Source organism: Colossoma macropomum, unplaced genomic scaffold (genome assembly GCF_904425465.1).
Source record: "Colossoma macropomum unplaced genomic scaffold, Colossoma_macropomum, whole genome shotgun sequence".
Lineage (NCBI taxonomy): Eukaryota > Metazoa > Chordata > Actinopteri > Characiformes > Serrasalmidae > Colossoma > Colossoma macropomum.
This window is the reverse complement of record NW_023494809.1, coordinates 13,358,375-13,383,188: the sequence shown is the minus strand read 5'-3', so window position 1 is coordinate 13,383,188 and position 24,814 is coordinate 13,358,375. Positions and strand designations below refer to the sequence as shown.

At 37.7% G+C, this 24,814-nt stretch overlaps 1 protein-coding gene across 2 annotated transcripts; it reads left to right on the top strand.

Moving 5' to 3' along the window:
* Positions 1 to 1,610: 1,610 nt before the first annotated feature.
* esrp1 (epithelial splicing regulatory protein 1) lies at positions 1,611 to 23,221 on the top strand. Of its 2 annotated transcripts, none has more exons than XM_036558312.1 (15): positions 1,611 to 1,951; positions 2,261 to 2,389; positions 4,431 to 4,544; positions 4,773 to 4,887; positions 5,719 to 5,817; positions 6,321 to 6,375; positions 6,484 to 6,594; positions 6,742 to 6,874; positions 7,175 to 7,217; positions 7,322 to 7,623; positions 10,678 to 10,914; positions 12,737 to 12,923; positions 14,272 to 14,470; positions 18,290 to 18,461; positions 21,476 to 23,221. In XM_036558312.1, the coding sequence occupies exons 1-15, from the start codon at positions 1,820 to 1,822 to the stop codon at positions 21,584 to 21,586; spliced, it is 2,139 nt and encodes a 712-aa protein (XP_036414205.1). In that variant the 5' UTR covers positions 1,611 to 1,819; the 3' UTR covers positions 21,587 to 23,221. The 2 variants fall into 2 exon arrangements, with proteins under 2 accessions (XP_036414205.1, XP_036414204.1); XM_036558311.1 differs by having other exon boundaries at positions 12,737 to 12,935.
* Positions 23,222 to 24,814: the final 1,593 nt, after the last annotated feature.

Below are 24,814 nucleotides of genomic sequence, written 5' to 3'. Positions count from 1 at the left end.
TATTATTTTATTATTTTGTCCTACCTAAGCATTTGCCTTCAGGTACACTAACATGTCTATATGAGGTTTCTCAGATTTAAGCAACACTTGAGCAAATGTTTGGGGTTTGTAAAAGTGTTTATGGTCATAATCATCACAACATTTCTATGTCACCGATTCTAAGAAGTGCGCTGTTTATAAATCTGTGGACAGAGTCTAGCCAGGATACAGGTAATTAAGATGCCAGTTTAACTACTCTTCTCAGTATCTTGCACTACCTAAAGATGTCCAAAATCACATTTTTCACAGTAGCATCTGCACAATTCAAATACGATAGTTTTAACTACATGTACTTCTAAAACAACATGAGACATCTAGAACAGTGAAAAAATTACATCTGGAGAACTGATGGCATAGATAAATAAAACAACAAATAAACAAACAAATAAAAGTATTTAAAACCACTTTAAGCCTCCCTCACCAAATCCATGCAGAACTTTATACAGATGGTAATTCCATGTTTAGAAAAATCAACAGGAAAAGCCAAAGTTAATGTTGAAAATCACACAGCTGAAACAACACAAAATAAAGGTGCAAGAATTCACAGTGTACTCTTTTTCCTCCTTTTTCCTCCATCCTGATCTTTGCTTATTTTTTCTATTGAGGAAGTCCGTTGGAACCCTTTAGCCCACATTAGCCGCTGCACCTGTTCAGCTTCACAGGCAGTTCTTCTGCAAGAATGGCTGAATTTTCCACTAGAAATTGTTTAAAACGTGTATAGCAGCATTCCAAGAAGTGCTGACGCTCCGCTGAGGGCAGAAGGCAACCCAAATGCTGTATTACTAATATAGTTTACCTATTTAACCTACAGTGTTCTTTGAGTTTCATGTAGATTCAATTTAATTCAGTTTAAATCAACTTCAATTCAACTTTGTTGTTATTATACATATATATAATATGTATGTATTGTATATTATACAGTATAATGAAACACAACTGGGCTGCATCTCTGGTGCATAAACATTAAGACAAGTGGTATATGGCTATAACATTACACTGAGAAAAATACTGCCTATGAATTTGATTCACGTGCTTTAACACATGTGTTTCATAGAGTATATTAACCAACATCAACAGAATCATGGCTAAAACAGGTAAACAAAAATAGACAATAATTTGGATTTATTTTTGGTGTGTTAAGTTAAGTAAAGAGTTGATTGCCCTTATTTATTTATTTAGATAGCATTTTAGGGGTATTGAATTCAGGGAAGAGTTACATTGTGGAGGTCCTTAACCTTAAGGTCCAATTGTTAAATATTTGTAAATAAGTACAACTGGGGTATAGTTATGTTCCCAAACTAAAGGTGATGTATGACAGTTTAGAATCTTTTTTTCTGAGAGTGTAAGTGAACTTAAGGAAGAGTGGATTTCCCTAACATTGTGGCGGTGGCAGCATTTATTTATTGAGAACATTTTTCCAGCATTGAATCCACTTTGTGGTGAGCGTATTTTTTTTACCAGTGCTGTGCCACGTCCCTGATTCCACGCACCAATAAGAGGGCGCTCGCGCGGGCCAGGTATTTTTTACCTGTGTCACGTGGTCGGTGGCCAGGTAGGGCACCACACAAAAACGAGCAGCCATTACTCTCAGGCTCTCGGACTCTTCAGCATCGAAAAGGCCGTAACAGCTGAATAAAAGGAGCGTAACGGCTGCGCTTACCTGTCCATAGGTGTGGGGTGACTGGAGACCCTAACTTCTGTCACCTGGTGTTGGTGGTTGGGGATTTCTTTCCTATCCTGTCGTTTTTTAGTGTTTATTTTTTAGTTTTCTTTTTAAAAAATGACGATTAATCCCGATAATCTGGTGCTGTTATTCACCACAACGTGCGGCACGAGCGGGGAGCTGCTGGGGTCAGACGAGAAGGAAACAGTTCAGCTGGTCTGGCAGGTCTTGAATTTAGTCACTAAAAAGGTAACGAAAGCTTTCGTTTTTCACTTTTGTGTAACAAAAGTGATAAGGAAAGAAATAAACGAGAATGTATCAGAAAGGCATTTTTCGAACATTTATGTTCATTTTTCTTCCACTAAAACACGACGACAAACCTATATGTAAACTCTTAGCTCACTGGGCTAGCCTCTCAACAAAAACACTGACAGAAAGACATTTTCACTACAGAGGCCCTGGTCTGCTTAGCATGTCTTTAATGCCGTTTGTTGGATTTACTGTGAGTATATAAAGTGAATTGTCCTGGCTCTCACCGCGCCCTCTCTCTGCTCAAAGGCCGGACCGGTGAATGAAGTGCTGGTGAAGCCGGAGAGTGGGTGTATGTCCGAGGAGTGTGTGGAGGTGAGCGGGATCAGCGCCGAGGCCCTTAGTTCAGCAGCCCCACTGGAGGAGGCGGTCAGCCAGGTACGACAAACACAATAGAGCTGCTGAGACCCAGTTTAACTGCCATGCCAGTTTTTTCTTAACGTTTTCTGATGTGGGAAGTGTAGCTTAAAACGTATGGGGAGTAACTAGTTGCTTTTACACTCAAGTAACATTTTGATAGATTTGTTCAAAATATAATAGCCTACTTAAACTTGTACATAAATACATTTTATCAGAGCAATTAGCTGTTTACTCTGTTACATATTCAGGTTTCCCACATGTCTTGGAAAACATGGAAATTTATAGAGTAGTTTTCCAGCCATGGATGACTCCTGACAAATAAGTTGATAAAACGTCTAGAAAGTATTAGTAAAGTCCTGGAAAAGTGTAAAGTAAGGTCAATAAGATTGTATGTTTTGTTATATTTTATAGGTACTAATGCCCAGTTTGAGTGTTCATTCATATCCTCATTGTACTATGGAATTTTACTGTGTTGCATGTAGACAGATACGTTGACCGCTTGAACGCCTGTTAGAGGGAGGCAACGTTAACACATTCCAGCTTCAAGCGTGTAATGTTCACTTCTAATATTTTAGTAGAACTTGTGATCAGATGTTATAGTTGATCAAGAGTGTGTCACTCAGTCAGTAAGGGGTTGTATATATGACTTCAGTGTTAAGGATGTTGGCAGTTGTGCATCACTTTAACAGATGTGGTGTATATAGTCATGGAAGGTGTCCTAGAATTTTTCTTGGAAGAAAAAAGTTTTGGGAAATGATTTCCTGTAAAGAGTGTGAACCCTGACGTTAGTCAGTAACATTTAGTTACTAATAATTTTTTGTTTGTTTGTTTATTTTCATTCTGTAATATAGGGTCATGGCATCTGTCTTTTGCCATTTGTCAAACTGCTTACTTTGGAGCTTTAGCATTTTATTTTAAAACAGAAATATCTCAAAAAGAGAAGAATAGTGCCCCATGATCTTCAGTTACTATGAAGTAGCTACTCAGCAAGTCGGCTTGAGTTGAAAACAAGTACTGAGCTCCCTGTAGAACTACAGTGGAACTTCTTAGTGCATCCCACGTCTACCAGTATATGAATTCTAGTTTATGAGGTGCTTCTATTTGTGGAATCCTTTTGGTCTAAAAAATGCTAAATCTTGCAAGTGAAATCCATGAGCAACAGATCAGGAAGGAATTAAACTCTAAAGAAGGAATTACAAACTAATGTGAATGGCTAAAAATAACTTGCTTTACACACGTGTAAGTATATGACTAACTAATAGTATCATCTAAAAATATGCAGGGAAGTACAAATTTATCAAAATTGTACTTATGTGTATGAGTTTATGAGTAAATGTAACTAGTAACTACACATGATTAATATGTTAGTTTTAATGTTTTGTATTAGTATTTTTTTGTGTTTAGGGCGAATAGCATGACCAACGCAAACTGCTGAATAGAATTCATATTTATTAGTAATAACAAATGTGTTGCTATGTTGTCAAATCCTGCAGCTGCCACGCTGAGTCAGATTAGGCCTGTATGACTGGTTTGAGCTCCTTTTGATTTGGAACACGAAAGTTAGGTTCAGATGAGTATGGACAGCTTCCTTTTGGAGCGATCTGCTTCCCTTGGCCTAGTCTACGATGAGAGCAGCTGTAATTTTGATGAGAGTAATAAGAACAAAAAACAATGCTTGGTAGTATTCTGTTGTAACATTTATATGTCTGTAGTCATTAGGCTGAATGTTGTTATATAAAAACTTGACATGCCTTTTTCTAACCATAACTAATATTTTTCTCTAAATGGTTTACGAGTAAGTGTCTGGGAGACTTTAACTAAAAGGTTCCCTTGGAACTCTTAAGGTCTATGCTTGTTTTTCTGTTATTAATCAAATAACTACTATGAACGAGCCATTAACTACTATGAATTATTCAGTAACTACTGTACAACTAATATGTGAAGTATGTAATGGTGAGATTGAGGTTTGGGCCCACATATGAGGTTAAAGGGATGAAACCTCAAGGGATATGCATTTAGAAGCCAATTTGTTTCATTAATTGTGTGTGTATGTGTGCAGTTCAATGAAAGGCTGTGCTCAGAAATAAACACCAGTGCAGGGAACTCCTTTTGCCTCTGTACGGATGGTCAGCTACATTTGCGTCAGGTCCTGCACCCAGAGGCCTCCAGCAAGGTAAGGGCCAAACCTGAAACTGTATCCCACTCTATTAGAACAGTTATGTCAGTTTTGTCAAGTTAGACCTTAAGAATCATTTTGCATCATGTATGGTTGAAGCTGCTGGATAATGTGCATACAAAGTTATTTTACCATGTCAGTGTGTTCTACTCTGACTTTGGGTAGAAAGCTATTTTACCATGTCATGGTGTTCTACTCTAATTGTGAGTGGGCTTTTTATTGCAGAACATTCTGTTGCCCGACTGTTTCTTTTCATTTTTTGACCTACGGAAAGAGTTCAAGAAATGCTATCCATCTGAAGCCGATCGGAACGATTTGGATCTTCAGTCCATGGCCGATTGTATCCTTTTACATTAATAGTCTCTTATGTGTTACATTGTTATAAATGTGGAGTACCAGGCAGGCCTGCAAAGCCATTTAAATAACTGAGCCAAGAGATACAGTCTTAAACCAAGATATGTCAGTGGTAGCTGAAGTGAAACCTCTATGCAAAATATAGGAATGTTCAGAGAAGGTATCATTAACTTGTCCTCTGTTTAAACTCACAGTACAGACCTGTTCTTTAGATCTAGTCCTGCAGGGTCACAGTATTGAACAGTTTTGAGCAAGGAAAACTAAATTGTGCAGTGCTACTGAAACAGGGCAGTTCATGGATGTACTGTTGTTAATATTATGATGAAAGCTACATCATGTTTATAGGTGACTATGCTCTAAAGAAGAGTATATCTCTTATAGTTTGTGTACTGAGACCTCATCACAGACCAACTGACAGCCTGTGTGTGTGTGTGTGTGCTTCTCCAGGGTGTTGGCTGCAGAAGCCTAAAGTTTTGAAATGCAAATAGAGAGACAATAGAGTGGACCCATTGAGCCTGCACGAGAAAGCAAAAGAATGTTTAGTCAACAAGCTTAACCTGCCACACCTACCTAATGACATCTCATACACACACACGTAGCATAGAAAACCCATCCATATAGGCAGGGGAACCATAAACTTTCCTCTTTTGTGGGTCATGTTTACATTCTGTGCTCCTGAGGTTGTACTGGTTCAGTGGATATGCTGTGTTTTTAAGCTGTCCTACTGGTCTTTCTACTATGTTATTAACTGTAATTAAGGCACTTAAGGTGTTGGCAAAAACGTTAGATAGCATTCCTTAACTGCTGCTCTGGTCAGACCTGAATTTGAGTGTGGATTCTTCTGATCATGCCTTCACTGCACTAAAAGTTCTCCAGATGTCCAGCATCGCTCAAGCACTTATCTCTGAGCCTGTCTGTAGGTTACACACACAACACATATTTGCTACTGCAAACACATGGACATAACACAATGTGATGCTAATGAGATTTGTTTTTTAAAAGGGTCTAAATCATCAAAATCTTTTTTTTCTTTTTCATAAGAGAGTATTATGTACTACATAAACATTGTTTCAAGTTTCAAAATGTCCTGGTTAACTCCCCAGTGTATACAGTAGATAGAAACTAAGGTTAAAACAGACATTTTGGATTGGTTGTGATGTCACCATCATATATACATTTACATATGACTGTCAATTCAGCATACAGCATTTTAGCCCTCTCATTCCCATTGAAGTAAGTGTTCTTACTGCACATATTAGTTCAGACTGCTTTTTAAAGAAGGTACAATACAGGGGTCATTCACATATATCAGTCTTAAAAAGTACAGTAACAAAAACAGGCTGTTTATTTACGAAGGAATGGTCATGTAAAAATTAATTACATTCGTCATCAATTTTAATCTTTGACGTCTTTTCACAGGTCATACGTTCTCTTGCCCTGAGAAAGTCAATGAGAAGTTTGAAACTGGTACCTGGTAAGGGTTTATTTGATATTTATTTAAAATAGTAGCTGACTACTATGTGTGGCCCACTGTTGATTAGGTAATATTGTCACATGTTGTTTGAAATGTGTATATGTGTAGTAGCAAGATGGAGCGGATAGATGACAATACCGTGATCAGGGCGCGAGGTCTTCCCTGGCAGTCCTCAGACCAGGATGTTGCACGCTTCTTCAGGGGTCTCAACATTGCAAAGTAAGTATGTCTAAAAAGAGAGCATAAAAACAAGCATTCATGCAAAATCATAAACAAAACATAAGCATTAGTCATCATTCCATCAGGTTGATGGAATTTGCACAGTTCTTCAGAAGACATAGTCATATTATCCTTTTTTTTTTGAAGGGGTGGTGCTGCTCTGTGTTTGAATGCCCAAGGTAGAAGGAATGGTGAGGCCCTGGTACGGTTTGAGAGTGAAGAACATAGAGACTTGGCTCTGCAGAGGCATAAACATCACATGGGCTCCAGATACATTGAGGTATGTTCAGTAACCCTGTTAGTACTTAACAAAGATCTCATTAACCCATTATATCATATGTCACTGTGAACTAATCTAGTAACCTAGTTTTACATATTAGAACTGTGTGCATTCCCTCTATAAACATTACACTATATATATATGTATATATATATATATATATATATATATAATGTTATATTTTTGTAGTGGATAGTGATTTGATTAGATAACATATTTGCCCATCTACCACTCCCAAACGATGAGAATTCTGTCTCCTTTCTGTGTTCATAATAGAAATACTGTGGTTTTGTATTGCAGGTTTATAAAGCAACTGGTGAAGACTTCCTAAAGATAGCAGGAGGTAAAGGACCCAGTCACCTCACAGCTGGTCATCAGGCAGTGCTGTACACAATACACACATATAGTATGCGATCATTAAAAACGATGTATGTGTTTGACCGACAGGCACATCCAATGAAGTAGCTAACTTCCTGTCACGGGAGAATCAGGTGATTGTGCGCATGCGCGGGCTACCATTTACTGCCACAGCTGAGCAGGTGCTGCAGTTCTTCTCCCCATCGTGTCCGGTGACGGATGGCGGCGAGGGCATTCTGTTTGTGCGCTTCCCTGATGGCAGGCCCACCGGGGATGCCTTTGTCCTGTTCTCCTGTGAGGAACATGCTGAGAATGCGCTGAAAAAACACAAGGAAATCCTGGGCAAGAGATACATCGAGCTGTTCAGAAGCACTGCAGCAGAGGTTCAACAGGTTAGTAGAAACAGTGGTACTGTTTATAGTGCACATGGTGAGCAAGTGTTAACCTTTTAGGATTAGTTTTTAACCCCTTCAAAGTCAACTGCCTTTTTGCCAGACAATTTAAATTTAATTTCAATTAGTTTACCTTCATCAACAGGTTTGATTCTGCACTTGATTTAAATTTTTTCTTTTTATTTTGACGTCAACAAATGACAAAGGAATGACAGTCATAAAGGATTTTTTTCTTGTATGCACAGCAATGACCTTTTCAACAATGAATGAATTCAAATAATAAATATCTTCTACTTACAAACACGAATGTGGCATCGACTGTGTTTATAAGTAGAATTATCAAATTACATCATGTTTTTGTTATTTGTGATAGTGGCAGCTTCTAAGGGTTAAACTCTTAAGGGCATATTTTTCAGTTACTAATACATGAATGTACATTAACAAAAGTGAATTGTTCAGTAACTACTACAAAGCTATATCTTTAGAAAGTTAACCTTGTTTTATTTATTGTAGGACCATCAAGAAACTTAAGCAAAGGTAACTCACAACAGTGGGCAGGGAAAGGGCAGAGACATTGCTATGATTAAACTTTAGAAGCAGATAGAAAGTAGAGTGCCACCCTGTACAATTTAATGTTTTTCTTATTCTCTGACACACCTGATCTGACTCATTAGCTAGATGTCAGGGGGCCAAATCAAATGCATTGCAACAGAAAATTCACTACAGTATATGGCTGTGGCACTCCAGGACTGGATTTCGACATCCCTGTACTAAGTCAACATCCTTTCTTGTATCCTTTCTCAGCTAACCTGGGATTTAAATAAGAAACTGTCCTGGTACAGACAACGTTGAATTCGTTATATATATACATAGCCTGTGTAAACAGAAACAACCTGCACTTGTCCTGATAGCATCTTCTCAACAACATAAATTTTAAAGAAGGCTCTGCTCAGAACTGTTCTAATAAATTTAGGTCAGTAAGTTGTAACGACAACCAGACACACTGTCACTCACAATCTTTTGCATAAGTTTGGACTCCACTAGTCAGAATACATGTTCTGTTGATTTTCTAATTGCAGTTAACACATTCTCTACACAGAACTTAAATATAACACATTTCTTCAAATTTTAGCATGTGTTTTCTATTAATTTGCTGAATTTAACGTTTAGCTGAATTGAAACTTTTACATTTGCCACATTTTATGTTTTATTTTTCTCCAACATGTTAAATTCAGCAAATAAACAGAAATTTTGCACTTAAATTTGCAGATGTGTGTTCCCTTTAAATTATGTGTTTACTTATAAAATCAATAACGCATGTTATTAACATCTTTGTTCAGAGTCCCCAAACTTCTGCATAAGACTGTATTTAGACTTGATGTTTTTGAAAAGTAGGACACACCTTTTTTTAAATGGTAAGAAATACAAATTAAAAGCTGACTACTAATGTTATAGAATTTAATGTGCAATAAAAATATTAAAATGCCACTGATTGCTAAAATAGCATGTAGTACATGTATATATATATATATATATATATATATATATATATATATATATATATATATATACATATCAAACTATCCACAATACCCAAAGCTATGAATTTTCCTAGGAATAAAATTTGAACATTTTATTGGCTGTCCTTAGGGTGTGTTTAGGAGAGACTGTTAAAATAAAGAGAGGCAGACCTTGCATTTATTAGTATGTGAGCTTGCTAAATGATGCATAAGATCTTGGTATGAAAGTGTATTTGTCCTTGTTCTCTTACGGAAAAGCTTGACTTACTGAGCAAACATGTACCACTACAATCTGTAAAAGATTAGCTGCCTTTGCACTCATGAAACCTCAGTAAAGCCATGTTTCATTAGTCTGACGTCTGATGAAAGTGAAGGCCTCGAGTGGTCTTCAGTTTGCGCTGTTTATCATCCCAGAAAGCTTATGATTGTCAGTGTAATATAAGAAGAAAGCTGGAGAGCTTTTGGAGTGTATTTTGTATTGGAGTATTTTGTGCAGACAAATAGAAGAAAACTCTGTCAGAGAGCCATAAAGCATGATGTAAGAGTGTTCCTTTCCTACAGGAAGAACATGCAGACTTACTTCCAAAGACATTATTGCCCATTTTAACAGAGTTGCACTGAACAAGCCAGTGTCCACCAGTGTACTCTAGGCTACACTGGGTGTGCTTCAGATTGTGTAAAAGGCACAGGGACAGAAAAGTAATTTTATTACCACTCTGCACAGAGCAAACAGGAGTATCCTATTGGCTCCCATCCATAACTTCAGTGTGCAGAGTTCTGAAGAACTTTGCCATCTACACCACCTTTCAAAGGTTTGGGAACAAAAGCATTTTAAAATGCTTTGAAATATGTTTCAAATAATATTTTTGGTTTTGGTTTGCAATAACATAACATTATAAAAACGAATCAGCTAACATGGCTGCAACCGTGGTCACTGAAGAGACAACGTGCAAGTCCTCCTGCTATAATAGCTCAAGAATACTATTGCAGACTCACCAGCTGTTCACTGTACTAGTGTGCTTTTTATCTGATTGAACAACCAGGTCATAACATCCCTGTCTCATTTGGAATTTTAATCAGTTCCCCTTTCTTTTTATTGCGTCCATGGCGAACAGTTAGCAAGATTGTTAGCTAGCATTTTGTTGTACATAGACTATTCTAGAGAGGGAAAGAGCATGTTGCACAACAGAGAATAAAATGTATATAGGCATATTCCTACAAAATAAAAACAAATCTGCTACATAAAAAAAATAATTTATTAGCTAACTCAAGCCCAATGTTGTACGTGAAAGATCAGTCTGAACCTGGCCCACAACCTGATATTTTGTCCCCATCAAGCTTGGGTTTGGACCTCTATTGACAGTGGTGCCTTAATGCCAAAGCCCACACCATTTCATCCTGTTGTTGTGATATCAGTACTCAAACCTTTAAATGTTTAAACATCTCTGCAGCTCAAGATTTTTAGTATGTTTGTATATCTTGTCCACATATGTGAAAATGTTTCTGATTTGTTGTATGTATATCTGTGCATCAGGTGTTAAACAAATACTCCTCAGCTCCACTAATTCCAGTTGCTCCAGCCCCCATCCTGCCGGTAGTGCCACAGCCCACATTTGTGCCGTCAACGATTGCTGCAGTAGTTGGGACACGGGACTGTTTGAGACTAAGGGGTCTGCCATATGACGCCTCTGTTCAGGACATACTGCTCTTCCTGGGTGAATACACTGCCGACATCCGACCACATGGAGTACACATGGTGCTCAACCAGCAGGTAAATACCCCCCAAAAAAATGGTGGACTAAGCTCTTAGCCAAAGCAATTAAATATTTTGAACAGAAAGTCACACATACCATATCAAACTGAATTCAGCAGGTTAAACCTACACTTGTTATGAAACTAGGGATGTCAATATGTGCATTAAAGGATTATTAAATCTGAATGTCCTCACAACAATAGGAAAACAAGAACATTCTTAGAGACCAGCAAAGTAAAGAAATAATAAGGAACAACAGCATTTTTCTATTATTGTTCAAATTATTGTCCTGTTCTCCAGCTCAGAATTTTCTTGTTTTCTTATCATTACTGATAAGGACATTTGGTCCGCAAAAACACGGTTTCTCAGCTTTTGTCAATAGTTGTGTTTCTGTGCATCATAAATCTTCTTGAAAACAGTTTTTAAAGTTATTTAGGCAGTATACCGAAAAATAACTCAAATCAAATTAATATATTTTTCCGTAGTGTCTAAAGTTCCAAAAAGGAAGTGAGCTTATTTTCAAAGCTGTGGTCTCAAATAACTGAGCACAGCCCACCTTGACGTTTATTTTGAGCATTGTGTTTTGTAAATAAGATGCATATGGGTTTTTTTTCCCTGGAACTGTGTAGTATGCAGGTTTCCTTTTTGTCTCGTTCAGTTCATGGGGGAAATGACAGTTAATCTCAAGCTGTTTTTGAAAATCCTAAACATTGCCTTGAAAGTTGAGAAGGTTTAGAGGGTTCATAGCATTTAAACAGACCTAGATCTCAAACAGAACATTTGCAAGTCGTCAGAAGTTAAAACATGCATTCTTGGTTTTTGCCACTGGAATTGATGACATTATTATGATGACACCAAATTAATGGAAAACCTATGGTTGTGATGTTTTGCTCTCTTTCTAGGACAACATATCCCTGCTGTTGTTTTTTTTTCAAAATACTGTTGTACGCTAGCGTTCACAAAAAGAGACAAAAGACTGAGGCTGTAGTTTGGTTAAGTGTGGCCATAGCTTAAAAATGTGGAAAATACTATGCATTTTTTGTTGATTTTTTAAGTGACAGTAAGTACACATCCTATTCAAAGATCACACTTCTGCACAATTCAATGCACAGTTACTGTTTATTTGCTGAATTTAACATATTGAGAAAAATCTTTAACATATTGGGAGATAACCTAACCAGTGGGTTTCAGTCAGGTGTTAAAATTGGGAAACAGCAGTGACACTGTAAAACTGCTACATAAAAGACTCACAAGGAGTTCAAATAAAAAACAAGAAATGTCTTTTACAAGCTTCAAATGTCCGTGTTTAATCTCAGAAAGTATTGGTGCACCAGTGTAAGCTTAGTGCTAACAAAAAATCAAAAATCTCATAAGAACACTTACAGAAATTAGCTTTTTCTAGACAAATTTTAATATTTATGGCCCAAACTGAAGTCCCTAGGTTAGCCACTAATGTGTAGTGTACATAGACAGGTTAAAACTCTTGATGCTAGTTTCTAGTACTAGCTGCTCATGTCTTTAGGCTTTATTGATCATTTGAACTAAAATTGATACATTATTGCTATATTTCTTCTCACCGTACCTCAGCCAAACAGTTCTTGCAAACTGCATTTCTGTTTTGCTGCTCACATTTCCACTCTGCAGCATTAGGGCATGACTGTAAGTGCATCAAACGAAAAAAGGGCTTCTAGTCACCAGCTGATCATTATTCAGTCTTTATATCTAAAACTGATAACAATAACTAAGTTTTCCTATTTATTGGTAATTTCTGTGTGAGCCGCTGACATATCATGTACACTAAAAGTTAGTAACACAAATGCGTGTTTGTGTATACATTCAGGGCCGTCCATCAGGTGATGCATTCATCCAGATGCGCTCAGCAGAGAGGGCGTACCTGGCGGCGCAGCGCTGCCACAAGCGGAGCATGAAGGAGCGCTACGTGGAGGTATTCCCCTGTTCGGCACAGGAGATGAACGTCGTGCTGATGGGAGGTTCGCTCTCCAGGAGCGGTCTCTCGCCGCCGCCATGTAAGTTACGACGTAAGTGCCTCTGGGCTGCGGGGCTGCTTCTCTCAGCTGTGTGCGCGGGTAGGTGGCGCTTTACACCTTCCTCTTCCTCCTTCCCTCTTTTCCTCGCACTCATCCAACTCGTTCGGAGATCTCCAGTCCACACAGTTCCAGATGGGAACGAGAGTGGGCAGCAGGAGCAGTAAGAATCCTTTGGGTGAATGTTTGTTTTTTGTCTCTCTGATGATTGTGGTGACCGATTCCATGTTACTCGGACACTTTCCAACTGGTGGGGGCCCACGTGGGCGCTTTTTTTTTGGGGTTTATTTGGAGTGAAACTTGTGATTAAGATTCACTGTTAATTTTACAAAAGCTCTCAATTTGTTACATACATATTAGAATAACATACAATCTCTCAAGCACCAGGTGTGAGTGTTGTGACTTCCTGTTTTGGTGCAGTGTAGATTTCTCTCTCCCTGCATTCTAATCTAGAATAGTTGATGAAGTCGCTTACCTTTCAACCCCAAACAACCTACAACCAACACTGACAGGACCCAGAAAGGTCATAAAATTGAAAAGTCATTGGAAAGCCCCTCAGGCATCACCAGTCCTTCTAAGAAACTCTGGTCTTGTAGTGGATGTTGTTGGAGAGAGGGGTTTCACACCTAACTAGTTGCTGAATTATGGTGGCAGTCACTGATGGTTAAGGGAAGTTTGGATCAGGCTGCATGCTTCTTTATGTGTAATATTTTGTAAAGGAGAGAATGAACTAAAGTAAAGTTTGATGATACCACAGATTCTGTAAGTGAGAGCCATAGCAATAGAATATTAAACTCATTTGAGAATATGATAGACCTAGTTTGATTGTTATTGGCCAGATTAATAGTTCAGGCGTTAAGGTTAGGAACAGTGGTGTTTTGCAGTGAGTAGTTCATTGTTTGTGTGCATGGGTGACTGCATGAGTTTCTGATAACAAACAATGAACAGGGTCATGGATCTACAATAGAAAAAGCCGGCACTACAGATTGTTAAGACAGAGAAAACAGGGTGGGCGAGGCTGGGCAGAAGTGTTAGACAGGGGACCATTATCATGCCCTGGCACAGTTCTTCATGTGGCTTCTCTCTGAAGAATCATTGTTTTCTAGAGCCAGTTATAAATTTCCTGTGCACTACCTGCACCAAACCTAATAATAGGTGCATTAAAAAAAGACAATGAACCAAAGAGTGAAAGGGCATGATTTAATGTGGTCAAGAGAAGATAGAGGTAGTTGTGTTATGGGAGCCAGTCACCTTTTAATTGGAGACATGAGGTACATGTTTTAGTTGGTCACAATTCACAGTTCATTCCCCTTTCTTCATCCCATTGCAGGTCTCTCCCCTGCCTCTTACACATTCCCTCCCGGAGGGGCTGTACTTCCTGCTGGAGCAGTGCTTCCTGCTGGGGCAGTACTTCCAGTAGAGGCCCTTTATCCCTCCCAGTTTCTGTTGAATCCTCGCCCCCTAGCACCAACTGCTTTCTACCCAGCTAACAGCCAGATGTATATGAACTATGCTGCTTACTATCCAAGGTAAGGGAAAATACACCTTCATTGGCATTCTTAGAGCCTCACAAAAGAGCACATGTCCATCCTTAACCATAGATGCCAAAGTCTTGTGGCAAAAAATGGAAAGGGTGGTAAACAGTTTCTGATACTGCAACAACAGAACCTTTTAAAACATTTTGCTTTCACCAAACATGTTACATTGTGCACTTATTATGTTATCTAATAGTAAACTAGGCCTGGGGCAACTGTGACATTGCATTACTCAGTCATGATTTGAGCTTTAAATTGAGACAACAGATGTTTAAATACTGTTGATCCTAGGCCTAGGTTATAGTCAATCTGATGATTTCTGTAGTTGTTGCTTTGCTGCTGGTTTAAGGGTGTTATGAGGGCTTTGGATTAATGGAGGACTCAAAATGTTTGGATGACTTTCCTTTAAAACACACCCTACCATGTATCTTGGTACTGACAAATACTGGTGCCTGTGCCTTGAGTTTGTTTACGATGGTTCTTTCAGTGACACTTAGATGTTCTTAATTGTGCGCTGCACAGGACTGTATGCTAGAACTGAATGTCCTAACTGTTGTTTGCCTGTTTTTGTGCTATATCTAATATAAGTAGAATTTGATAGATTCTCATCTTTTTGTAACATTTTGTGTGTTATATATTAGGTGGAGTTTGTCTTGTGTGTTGGCTGAACAATATTTTATAGCTTTACATCTACTGAGCACTACATTACTTACTTCAGAGATCTCTGCATTGCTAGGGGTTTTTGTTTTTTTTAATCCACCTTTTACTTAATACATTTTCTATATTGGAAATATACATATAGTCACATTTCGGGAGCAAAAAGTAAGAAACTAACAAAATATCCTAAATCTAATCATATATCCACACATAATATACAAATTAATATATAATAAATTAATAATTTACGAATATATTTATCTTTGTCAGCCTCAGTTGTTGTTATGCTATTTCCCCACCATTGGAGTACATGAGAATGTTGTGACTGCATAAATTTTAGGATTTTAGGATTCATATTGTTTTAGGGTTTTTTCTACATCAGATGTTATGCTTTATTGCAGTGAACTGTGACATTATTAGTGGACTAAAAGTGGTAGATGTGCTTTGCAGGCATACAAATGTATAACTTTTGTTCTGCATTTTTCCTTGGGACATACCAAAGTCACAGTAGGACTGTTGTATCACATTCATATACAAATATGATGGATTAGTCATTAAATCACATTGGGTTAGGCCTGTGCTGTAAACAGAATAATTTTGAGACTACCCTAACATTGCAGTGGAAGTGAAAGCAAACACACTAATAGTGTGTCAGCAGAAGCTTAATGTTTATGAGATAAAAGAACATAATAATAGTGCATCTAAGTAAAAGTTGTGGCTGTAGTATATTGTGACATTTTGCCTCAAAACTATAATAAATATAATAATATAAGAAACTTGAACTGAAAGTGTCGCACGAACTTCCCCATCTGTGGCTGCTTATCCTGCACGTGACCCACCTTTGGTAATGAATGCTCCTTCCAGATATCTGGCCTAAAACAACCTGACTTGACCTCAGCTGGCTAGCAGCACCAAAACAGATGCTGAAAATCATGTGACTACTGGGTGGAGCACCATTCACAGTTTGGATGGGTGTAGTCTGGCTTTTGGTGGCAGACAAACCAAGTGAAATACTTTCAGTGCAGTGGAATGTTAATGATAAAATTCAGTGTTTTCCTCACTAAATACATTTTCAAAAAGGGAGATTTCTTATTCTTGTTTAGGGAATGCACATACAGCTTTTGAGTGACAGTAGGGAAACTTTAGACTGCCTTGACATGATCCTTCTTACCAAAAAGTAACAGAGCAGCCAAGACCACTATACATGTGCTTCTTTGTATTCAGTCTGCTCAACATATCTGTCCTCCTCAAGGCAGATGTATCGTCAGGGTGGCAAAGCAGATGAGCTTGGTAGGTCTGTATAAAGTTGCAGTTAATAAGTGGAGGGTCAAGTACAGAGTGGAAGCTGGGTCTGGTAGGGTATCTTACAGGTCCAGTAAACTCTGAAGATAAAACAGGTCAGAGTTGTGCAGGGTTGTGCTCCCATAAGTAAAGGTGTAGGCAGATGGTATGGATCTGACACCTACACTTGAACTCCATACATATCTTGTGGTGTGAGTTATTTTCACTTGCACTCACCTTTCTCCCTGTCTGTTTGTACTTCCCTGTGACTGAAGTTATGCCTTTTTTCCTTGTGGCCCCCACTGGTGGAGCATGAAAGACTACAATTTTGACAGTTGATGTGCCAGTAGAAGATCTTGGCTGTATCTGATGGCGGTGGACACAATAACATTACGTTGCACAAACAAACTTTCATGTTTCACTTTCATTTATATAGATAGCCTCACTAAATTTGACCCAACCTACACAAATACATTCTGTATTTCTATAGTTACCATGTTCAGACTTAATGCCTATTTCATCCTTTTTAGAGTTTTTCCCTATTTGATAATAATCAATGCTACATTTGGTACACATATTTTTTAAGCCAAATGCAACAGTCTTTGGATCACCCTCAGTTGAATGGTCACCATCAGGGGTTCCAAACACAACACAGTTTAAGAGCAATGGGTCTCGATCACCAACTGTTCTTAAGAAGAAATTTCTTCTTAAAACCCACTTGTGCAGTTTGCACGAAGATTCTGACATTCACCGATGTTTTATTATTTGGGATTTGTGTTTAGGTGAGAGCAGAATCTACACACATTCAAGAACACAAAGGTGTGAACAATTCTGTGCTTTAAGAACACAAATCTGATGTAGACTTTTTCTTAGGACCTTTCTCAAGAACAGATTTAAGAACAAACTTGGAAAGATATTGGTGAATGAGATCCAGTGTCTGAGTTTTTAAACAACTTTACAATAGTGTGTTTGTGTCATCAGTGTCTCATTGAAATGAACTGTAGCAGCTTGGACTGTACACTATGGCTGATTTGCAAGTTAAACTCAACATTTGAAATACGTATCCTTACATATTCATCCATTTTGATAATTGTGTTTACTTTTACTTTGCAGCCTTAAGCCCGTTTGAAATTATATTTGAACAGAAAATTGGAGAGTCACTTGCACTTTTATTTCAGTAATTCTCTGTAATGCCTCTACTTCAACTCAAGGACTTCTAGCACTTTTTACTGATTGTAAGTGAGGCTTTGCCTCAGGCAGCTTCACAGAGCTGCTTAAATGGAGCTCTGAAAAGTCTGAACATAATGACCCTGTTTCAAGCCTTCAGGAAAGACTTACACAACCAGAACAACATGCATTAGCTGGGTGTGTTGTACTCTTCTAAAAGTGTGTGCGCTTCACGCCCAGCTCCTGTAACATACCCTTGTACCTACATCTGTGTTGGAGAACTGAACAGTTTAGCTGCTGTGTGTTTGTAGAAATCAAGCCGAGTGAGAAGCTCCAAAAAACTCAAAAAAAAAAAGAAAGACCTCATATATTTACAGTGTTTGAACAGTACATTCATGGGTAAAATGAAAGTACTGGATGATTATAATTACCCTTAATGACTGCTCACACAAACATGCACATATTCATGAGTCGTCAAATCAATCTATCAAATCTTCATTTATACAGCACCTTTCACACAGGCAGTTGTAATTCAAAGTGCTTTACAGATTGACTCCGAAAAGCTAGGAGAAAGTTTGGTGCATATACGGTATAAATATGAATTTAGAGCAATTGAAGTGACTAAGATAAATGAATTAGTTAATGTTACAAAGCATGGTAGTACCTGATAGCTGTATCTTGTATTTAAAGTTATTGTGTTGACTTCAGCCCCCCAGGCTCCCCACCCAACATGGGCTACTTCCCTACGAGTCACACCCCCTCAGCAGGCTCTGTGCTCTCCAGCCCACCTACGGCAATGATCAGAATGCAAAGCCACACCTCTGCTCATGCCTACGCCAGTGGAGTTAAAGAGATCCTCAGCATGGTACAGGGTTATCAGGTAGGTAACACTACACTATCAATCATAACCCTTAAAACTAGTTCACTGCCACTCACTGTCAATTTTTGTTTAACATATAGTTTGTGTGCTACTCTTTGTACTACTGTTCCAATAGTATTGATGTATACTGCCCATGTCCTGCGCCAGTATTGGTCTGCACTGCCCTGTCCTGTATTTTTGTATTGTTGTGTGTCCCATGCATGTTGCACCAATGAGAATAGTGAGAAAATGCAGTTATGCAGTAGGGATGCAAATTTTGGCAAATTGTTTTGACCAGTAACCAACGGTCATTAGTAGAAGATTTATCATAGTTAATTAAGGACACAATAAAATATCAGTTCTAAAATGGTTTGGCTGATTTGCTGAGGCATGTTTTAAGCCATTGTATTATGACTTAAGTCAGCGTCAGCGTGTATATGCAGTAAACGGGCCAAAACTGTATTAAACATACCCAAGTAACAATTCAGTTACTAACAACTACATTCATTATTATTTGACCAAAATGTATATATTCTAAAGTAAATTATATTTACCACTACTTTCCAGCCCAAGTTCAAATGAACAAGAGGCCAATTTTTAGGGCTGGCTTTATCTCAGTGTATTTCAGTACTCCATACACCATGACCTACTCTATAATTTTGCACACCCATGCATGATTTTCTCACACCGACATGCCTCACACTTTCTGATAATTTTCTGATAATTTGCAAACAGAGAGTGTTGTGAGGTGCCATAACATGGTGAGAGACGAAAATATACCCTTGTAACCGAAACATCAAAACCACTGATGCACACTCTTTTCTCTGCTCTCTCTCCTTCTGGACAACCTTTATGTAGATGAGTTGAGCTACGTCCAGTGAGATTGTTGACGTGTGGTGCGGTAACCAGTTGTGTCACTCCCACAGTCACACAATCAAACGCACTTCGAGCAGGAGATATAATAGTGGATTAAAAAAAAGAATGTGTTCAAAGCATGGGACATCATTACAGATTCTTTAAGGTTTAAAAACAATATTAGGCAGCTTTGTGCTCAGAAATAGCCAGCAGCTCTGCACACACACTTTCCCACTTTGCACCTGCTTGTGTTTCAGTGACACCCCAAGTGGCCTACAGGGTGCAAGGGAAGCGATTCAGCTCTCTTTAATGAAAATATATTACCGTAAACAGTGCACTATGTTCAAATCAGCCCCCCCCCCTACTTCCCGTGTCACTGCTGACAGTATTGGTTGAACAGTTGTTGGCTAATGTTTAATTGGTTAACTAATTGCATCCCTATTATGCAGTTCTGGTATAATAACAGTACAGCTGAACTGAATTGCATTTTAGTGATTTTGTAGAGTAATCACATTTAGAAAACGAGTTTATAAAAGCTTTCAGTTTCAGTACAGAATTCCATATTGGACACAATTTCACATAATAAATGAGGAGTTAGCTACTCCTGTTTCCAGTCATTTTGTTTCTATTCTGAAGTTCCCAGAAACTTTAAAGGGACGTTTGTATGTGGGTGTGGTGTGTTTAGGGCTGGGTTGTAGAGGACATTTGGGTGTGTTCTGTGTCCTGTGGTGTTGAGCATTAGAGATTTGGATGCTTCAGTGGCTCTGAGTAACAGTTGCATAGTTCTCCTGTGCATTGTCACACTCCTTCAATAAGCTAAACAGGTTTCTCTGGTCTGGATTTCCTCACACATACACAGGGTGTGGTGCGTTAGCCTGCTGTAACTTGATTCTCCTGCTTTATTATCTGTATTCCTCCTTAGGATTGTCTCATTTTGGTTAAGGATCAGTGAATGTATTTACAAATACATGAATAGGCACATGCTCAGATATATAGTCAGTTGGCCAGTAATGTTGATCAAGCGCATTTATAAAAAGAGTAACATTAATACGTCTGTAATACACTGTTTATTAAAATGTGTTAGAACATTTTCTTTCAGAGGAATTTGTATAACATGAATTTGTGTAAAGATTATTAGGTGCTAGTATATATGCATGCGTATTCATGCCTGCACAGGTTGTATCTTTCAGTAGACTCTTATCCTACAAACGCCAGTGTGCTTTATTAACTCACTAACAGTGTGGTCTTGTTTGGTGACATTTGCGTTTGAAAACATTTAAATTAAATTTTAAAAAAAAGTACTGTCTGCTGTATGTTGTTATTGAACAGTCCAACTTTGTTCTGGAGCCGCAAATTGCGTATAATTGCTTATCTTGCAAAAGTGAAACATGCACAGGCTTGAGACTGGACCATATTTGGCTGTTCTTGTGCAAAGTAAGCTAATAAGTTTTACCCACATGCAAACTCAAGAAGTGGCACTCTGGCAAAGTGCATGTCAATTAAGGATTGTGGATTAGATTATATGTATCTGCAATGAGAAGAGAAAAAGAATCTGCAAGTTTTTAATGGTTTCATAAGGACCGATGGAATGACTGCTGAACTCTCACACTGGAATGCAACAAAACTAGAGGCATAAATATCAAGAATGTTTCAGTGGAACATACAAGGCAAATATGGCTTGTTATTGTCAATTTATTCTAATTATTGTTCCTAAGCTAACAAGGTACGGTTGCAGCTATATACCTTTTTTGCTTAAAAAATAAGTGGCTACTGAAAGGTGAAAGTTTTTTTTTACTTTTTGCAACAAAGTGCATGTTATTCCACAAACTTGGAATTATGGAAACATTATTCTAATTCATTTTAATTAGGATATGTCCCAACAGTATCTTTGTCGTATTTTAGTTAAGGTGCACATATTGACTACAGAACATGTCCAGGTTAGATGGATAATTTGGAGAAAACTATATTCGTTGATTTGGCTTTAGAGGCTGTTACAATGTGCAACAGTCTTTTAGAGAATACATGCTGCTCTAATATGCATATATGAGAGTGCATTTATTTATTAGTTATTAAACTGTTCATTAAAAGTGTTTTCAGTGTTCCAGTATGCCTTGCTATTTAATGTATCCCAAGTTAAACTAGCTGTGCAAGTTGCACTAATTTCTATCTCCTTCTCTCAGCCCAGCAACAGTGATGCCTTGGTTACTCTCCCCTCCCTACTGTCGGCCAAACAGCCTATTGGAGACCAGAGTCTGGGAGGCGGAGCCTATCTGGACTTGCAGCTGCTATAAGCCGTGCCAGTCATGAGGCCACACCACTTTACTGTAAAATTCTAGTTTGGCCCCCAGAAACACAGCAAGTTATATCATTGTAGCTATTTATGTGAAACCTATAAATATGTATTTGAAAATTGAGCTTTTTTATATTGCACATTGTTTTTATGCATTAGTGTATGCATTAGATAATGTTCTCCTCATAGACAAGTAGTGGAGATGTGTGTTTCTGTTTTGTATGTATGTATGTGTGTGTGCGTGAGTGTGGTGGAAAGATTAACTCAATCACTCAGGAAAGAAATCCATAGACATTAATCAGCAAACCCTGCTTTGTTTCTGCCTCCTGTATCAAAACACTGTTTTTTTTTTAATCGGCCATTTTATTACCAGTTTAAGCCAAAGGGTTAGATAAAGTGCATGTGCCTGCACACATCTCTAGGAGTGTATGTGTGTGTCCGTTTCTCCACACATGCTGGTGTGTGTACGCCTGTATGCAAGTGTTTGTGCCTTTATCCCAGCTGATGTGACTGACTGTACTGTGAGTATGTGTGTGTGTATGTGTATGAGTGTGTGTGTGTGTGTGTGTGTGTGTGTATGTGTATATATATATATATATATATATATATATATATATATATATATATATATATACACACACACACATACACACACACACACACACACATACAGTACTGTGCAAAAAGCCTATATAACTGGATAGCGAGTTTTTATTTGCTCAGAAAAATACTAATAATTAATATAAATTTATACAAATTGTATAAATTTATACAAAATTAATACAACAAGTAGTGATTTTATGTAAGTAATGTGTTTGTGTAACCCTTTCCAACTCTTTCCAGCCCAGTATTTTGATTGTAGTTATCATCCAATACCATTAAATGAAATGAGGTCTGCTGGACGTGGAATTAAATATATTATCATGATGGCTAACGGCATTAAGGAGAAATCTTTGTTCTGCCTAGCTCACAAAATATCAGAACTTTTTCAAGCAATTCCCCAGACAAACGGCTTTAGAGAATTTATTTATGTGCCTAAGACTTTTGCACAGTACTGTATATATACACACATGCTTGACTCTCCTTTTTTGAAGCTTCCATAATGAAGTTCAAAGAGCTAACTGACACAAAATGTTTACAAGGTTCGCCGAATCCTCACACGCTGTAGAATTGCAGTCGGGTGCGGGTGCCAGTGTCCTCAGTTGTAGAAGCCTGCTAAAAACATTATTATCTGCAGTAATCATTTCGCCAAAATCCTTTCAGGGCCAGAATCAGGAACAACAGGTACTTACTGTATCGGTGTGTGTGTGTGTGTGTCTCCATGTGTGCAGTTGTTGATGTGCCTTATGATTGTAGATGAGTGTGTATCACCCTCAGCCCACTGAATGGGTGAACGTTTGTACTATTTGTTCATTTTTAGTCGTAACAGATGTAAACCTACTGACATGCATGTTTTTGAGAGTGTGTGTTTGTATATCTGTGTGTGTGTGTATGGACATGTACACATGCACCATAATCAGTGCATGTAGAGGACTGTGCGACCCCCCGTCATTTATTTACTTTCCAGTCAAAATAGCTATTGAATACAAGTTATTCATTTTCAGTATTTAGTAATGCTTTTATTACAGTTTCCATTCTTTCCAGAAGATGTTTTTTTTTCAAAGAGTCTGCAGGAATATTTTTCCACACCTCCAATGTTCAGCCTTAGAAGTTGGTTTCATTTTCTGCTTTTCATGATCCGAGTAACCCCTAAACACATTCAGTAATGTTGAGGTCTGGGCTCCGGGTTTGTCAGTCTGTTGTTCTGGGAACAGCAGCAGCTGCTTTATTTGCAAAATATCATCTTTTTGTTTTGACATTTTTTTTTGGTAACAGCTTTTTAACAGCAACACATCCTTTCAGACCCATAGCTTTGAGGAGTTTTCTCACAGTGGAAGGGGTGGCCTGGAACACCTCTGGATTTTTTCAGATCTGAAGCAAGAGTGGAGCTTGATTTTTGTCCTGTTTCTCAAAGATTAAGCTTTATTGTTTATTTGATAGTGATAGTTTTGGTGGTCTACCAGGTTTTGCACAGTTGTTAAGAGTGCCATTTTTAATTTTTTTTTAACTTTCCCCTTCCTTAGGCAAATTGTGTTATCTTCTCTGAAACACCTCCTGAAACATAACTTGTATTGACTGACTCTCTTGACTGGAAATTAAATAAATGAAGGGTGGTCTCTGACTTTTGCACAGTACTGTACTTACTGTACTTGGTGAGTGTTTTGGACCTGCTGTAACACACACATATTTGTATTTCAAATTGATGTCTGTTTATTAACAAGTTTGTGTGAGCATGTACTGTTGATTTAATGTGATCTGATATATCAGCCTGTTGAAGCTGTATTGAATGCCGACCCTCGTGGCTTTTTATGTCCATGTTCTTGACTTCTTATACTCATTGCTTTTAGTAATGATTTTCATGCATGCCTAAGCTTTTGAAAAATGTAGGATTAAACTGTATTTCAGTAAGATGATACAGCATTTTATCCCTATTTAGCCCCCCCCCAATGTGCCAACAGAAAGTAGTACACAAAGCACTACTCATACTTTTAACATGATGATTCCAATTAATGTTGTACACTACTGCTCAAATATTTGGAGTCATTCTTTTTAATAATACAAAAGCTATGTTGATGTAGATACATATATGAAATGTTTCAAGTATATAAATTCTTTATAAATTTCAATTTTTAAAGTAAATGTTGATTCCAAAATAGCATCTAGTATATTAAAATTGATACTGCCATTTATTTTGAATAAAAAAAACAATATGGCAAAAGAGTCCAAATCTTTGAGCATTAGTGTAAAGTAAGAGATAATTTGTTTGGCTATTATACTTATGGAGAAAGTGTTATTTTATTTTGATATTTTATGTTAACTTAAAGGAAATAAAGCAAAGTTAACAACTTTATGAAACTGGATGACTGAGTGATTTTTAACATTTATTTATTTACATTTTCTACACACTCAAAAACACTTGCGAAACAGTTCTGAAACTTTTAACATCTTTTATTTAAATACATTACATCAAATCTATCATATCAAAATGTTGCCCTCTCAAGTATGATTAATCGGATTTAACACTCTGGAAATATAATTAGTTAAAGCTTAATTGTGGTCGGTTAGTTTTGAATTTATTTTAATGTATCTGCAGCTAAAGTCTATTGAATGTCTATAAAGGCCTTTCAAT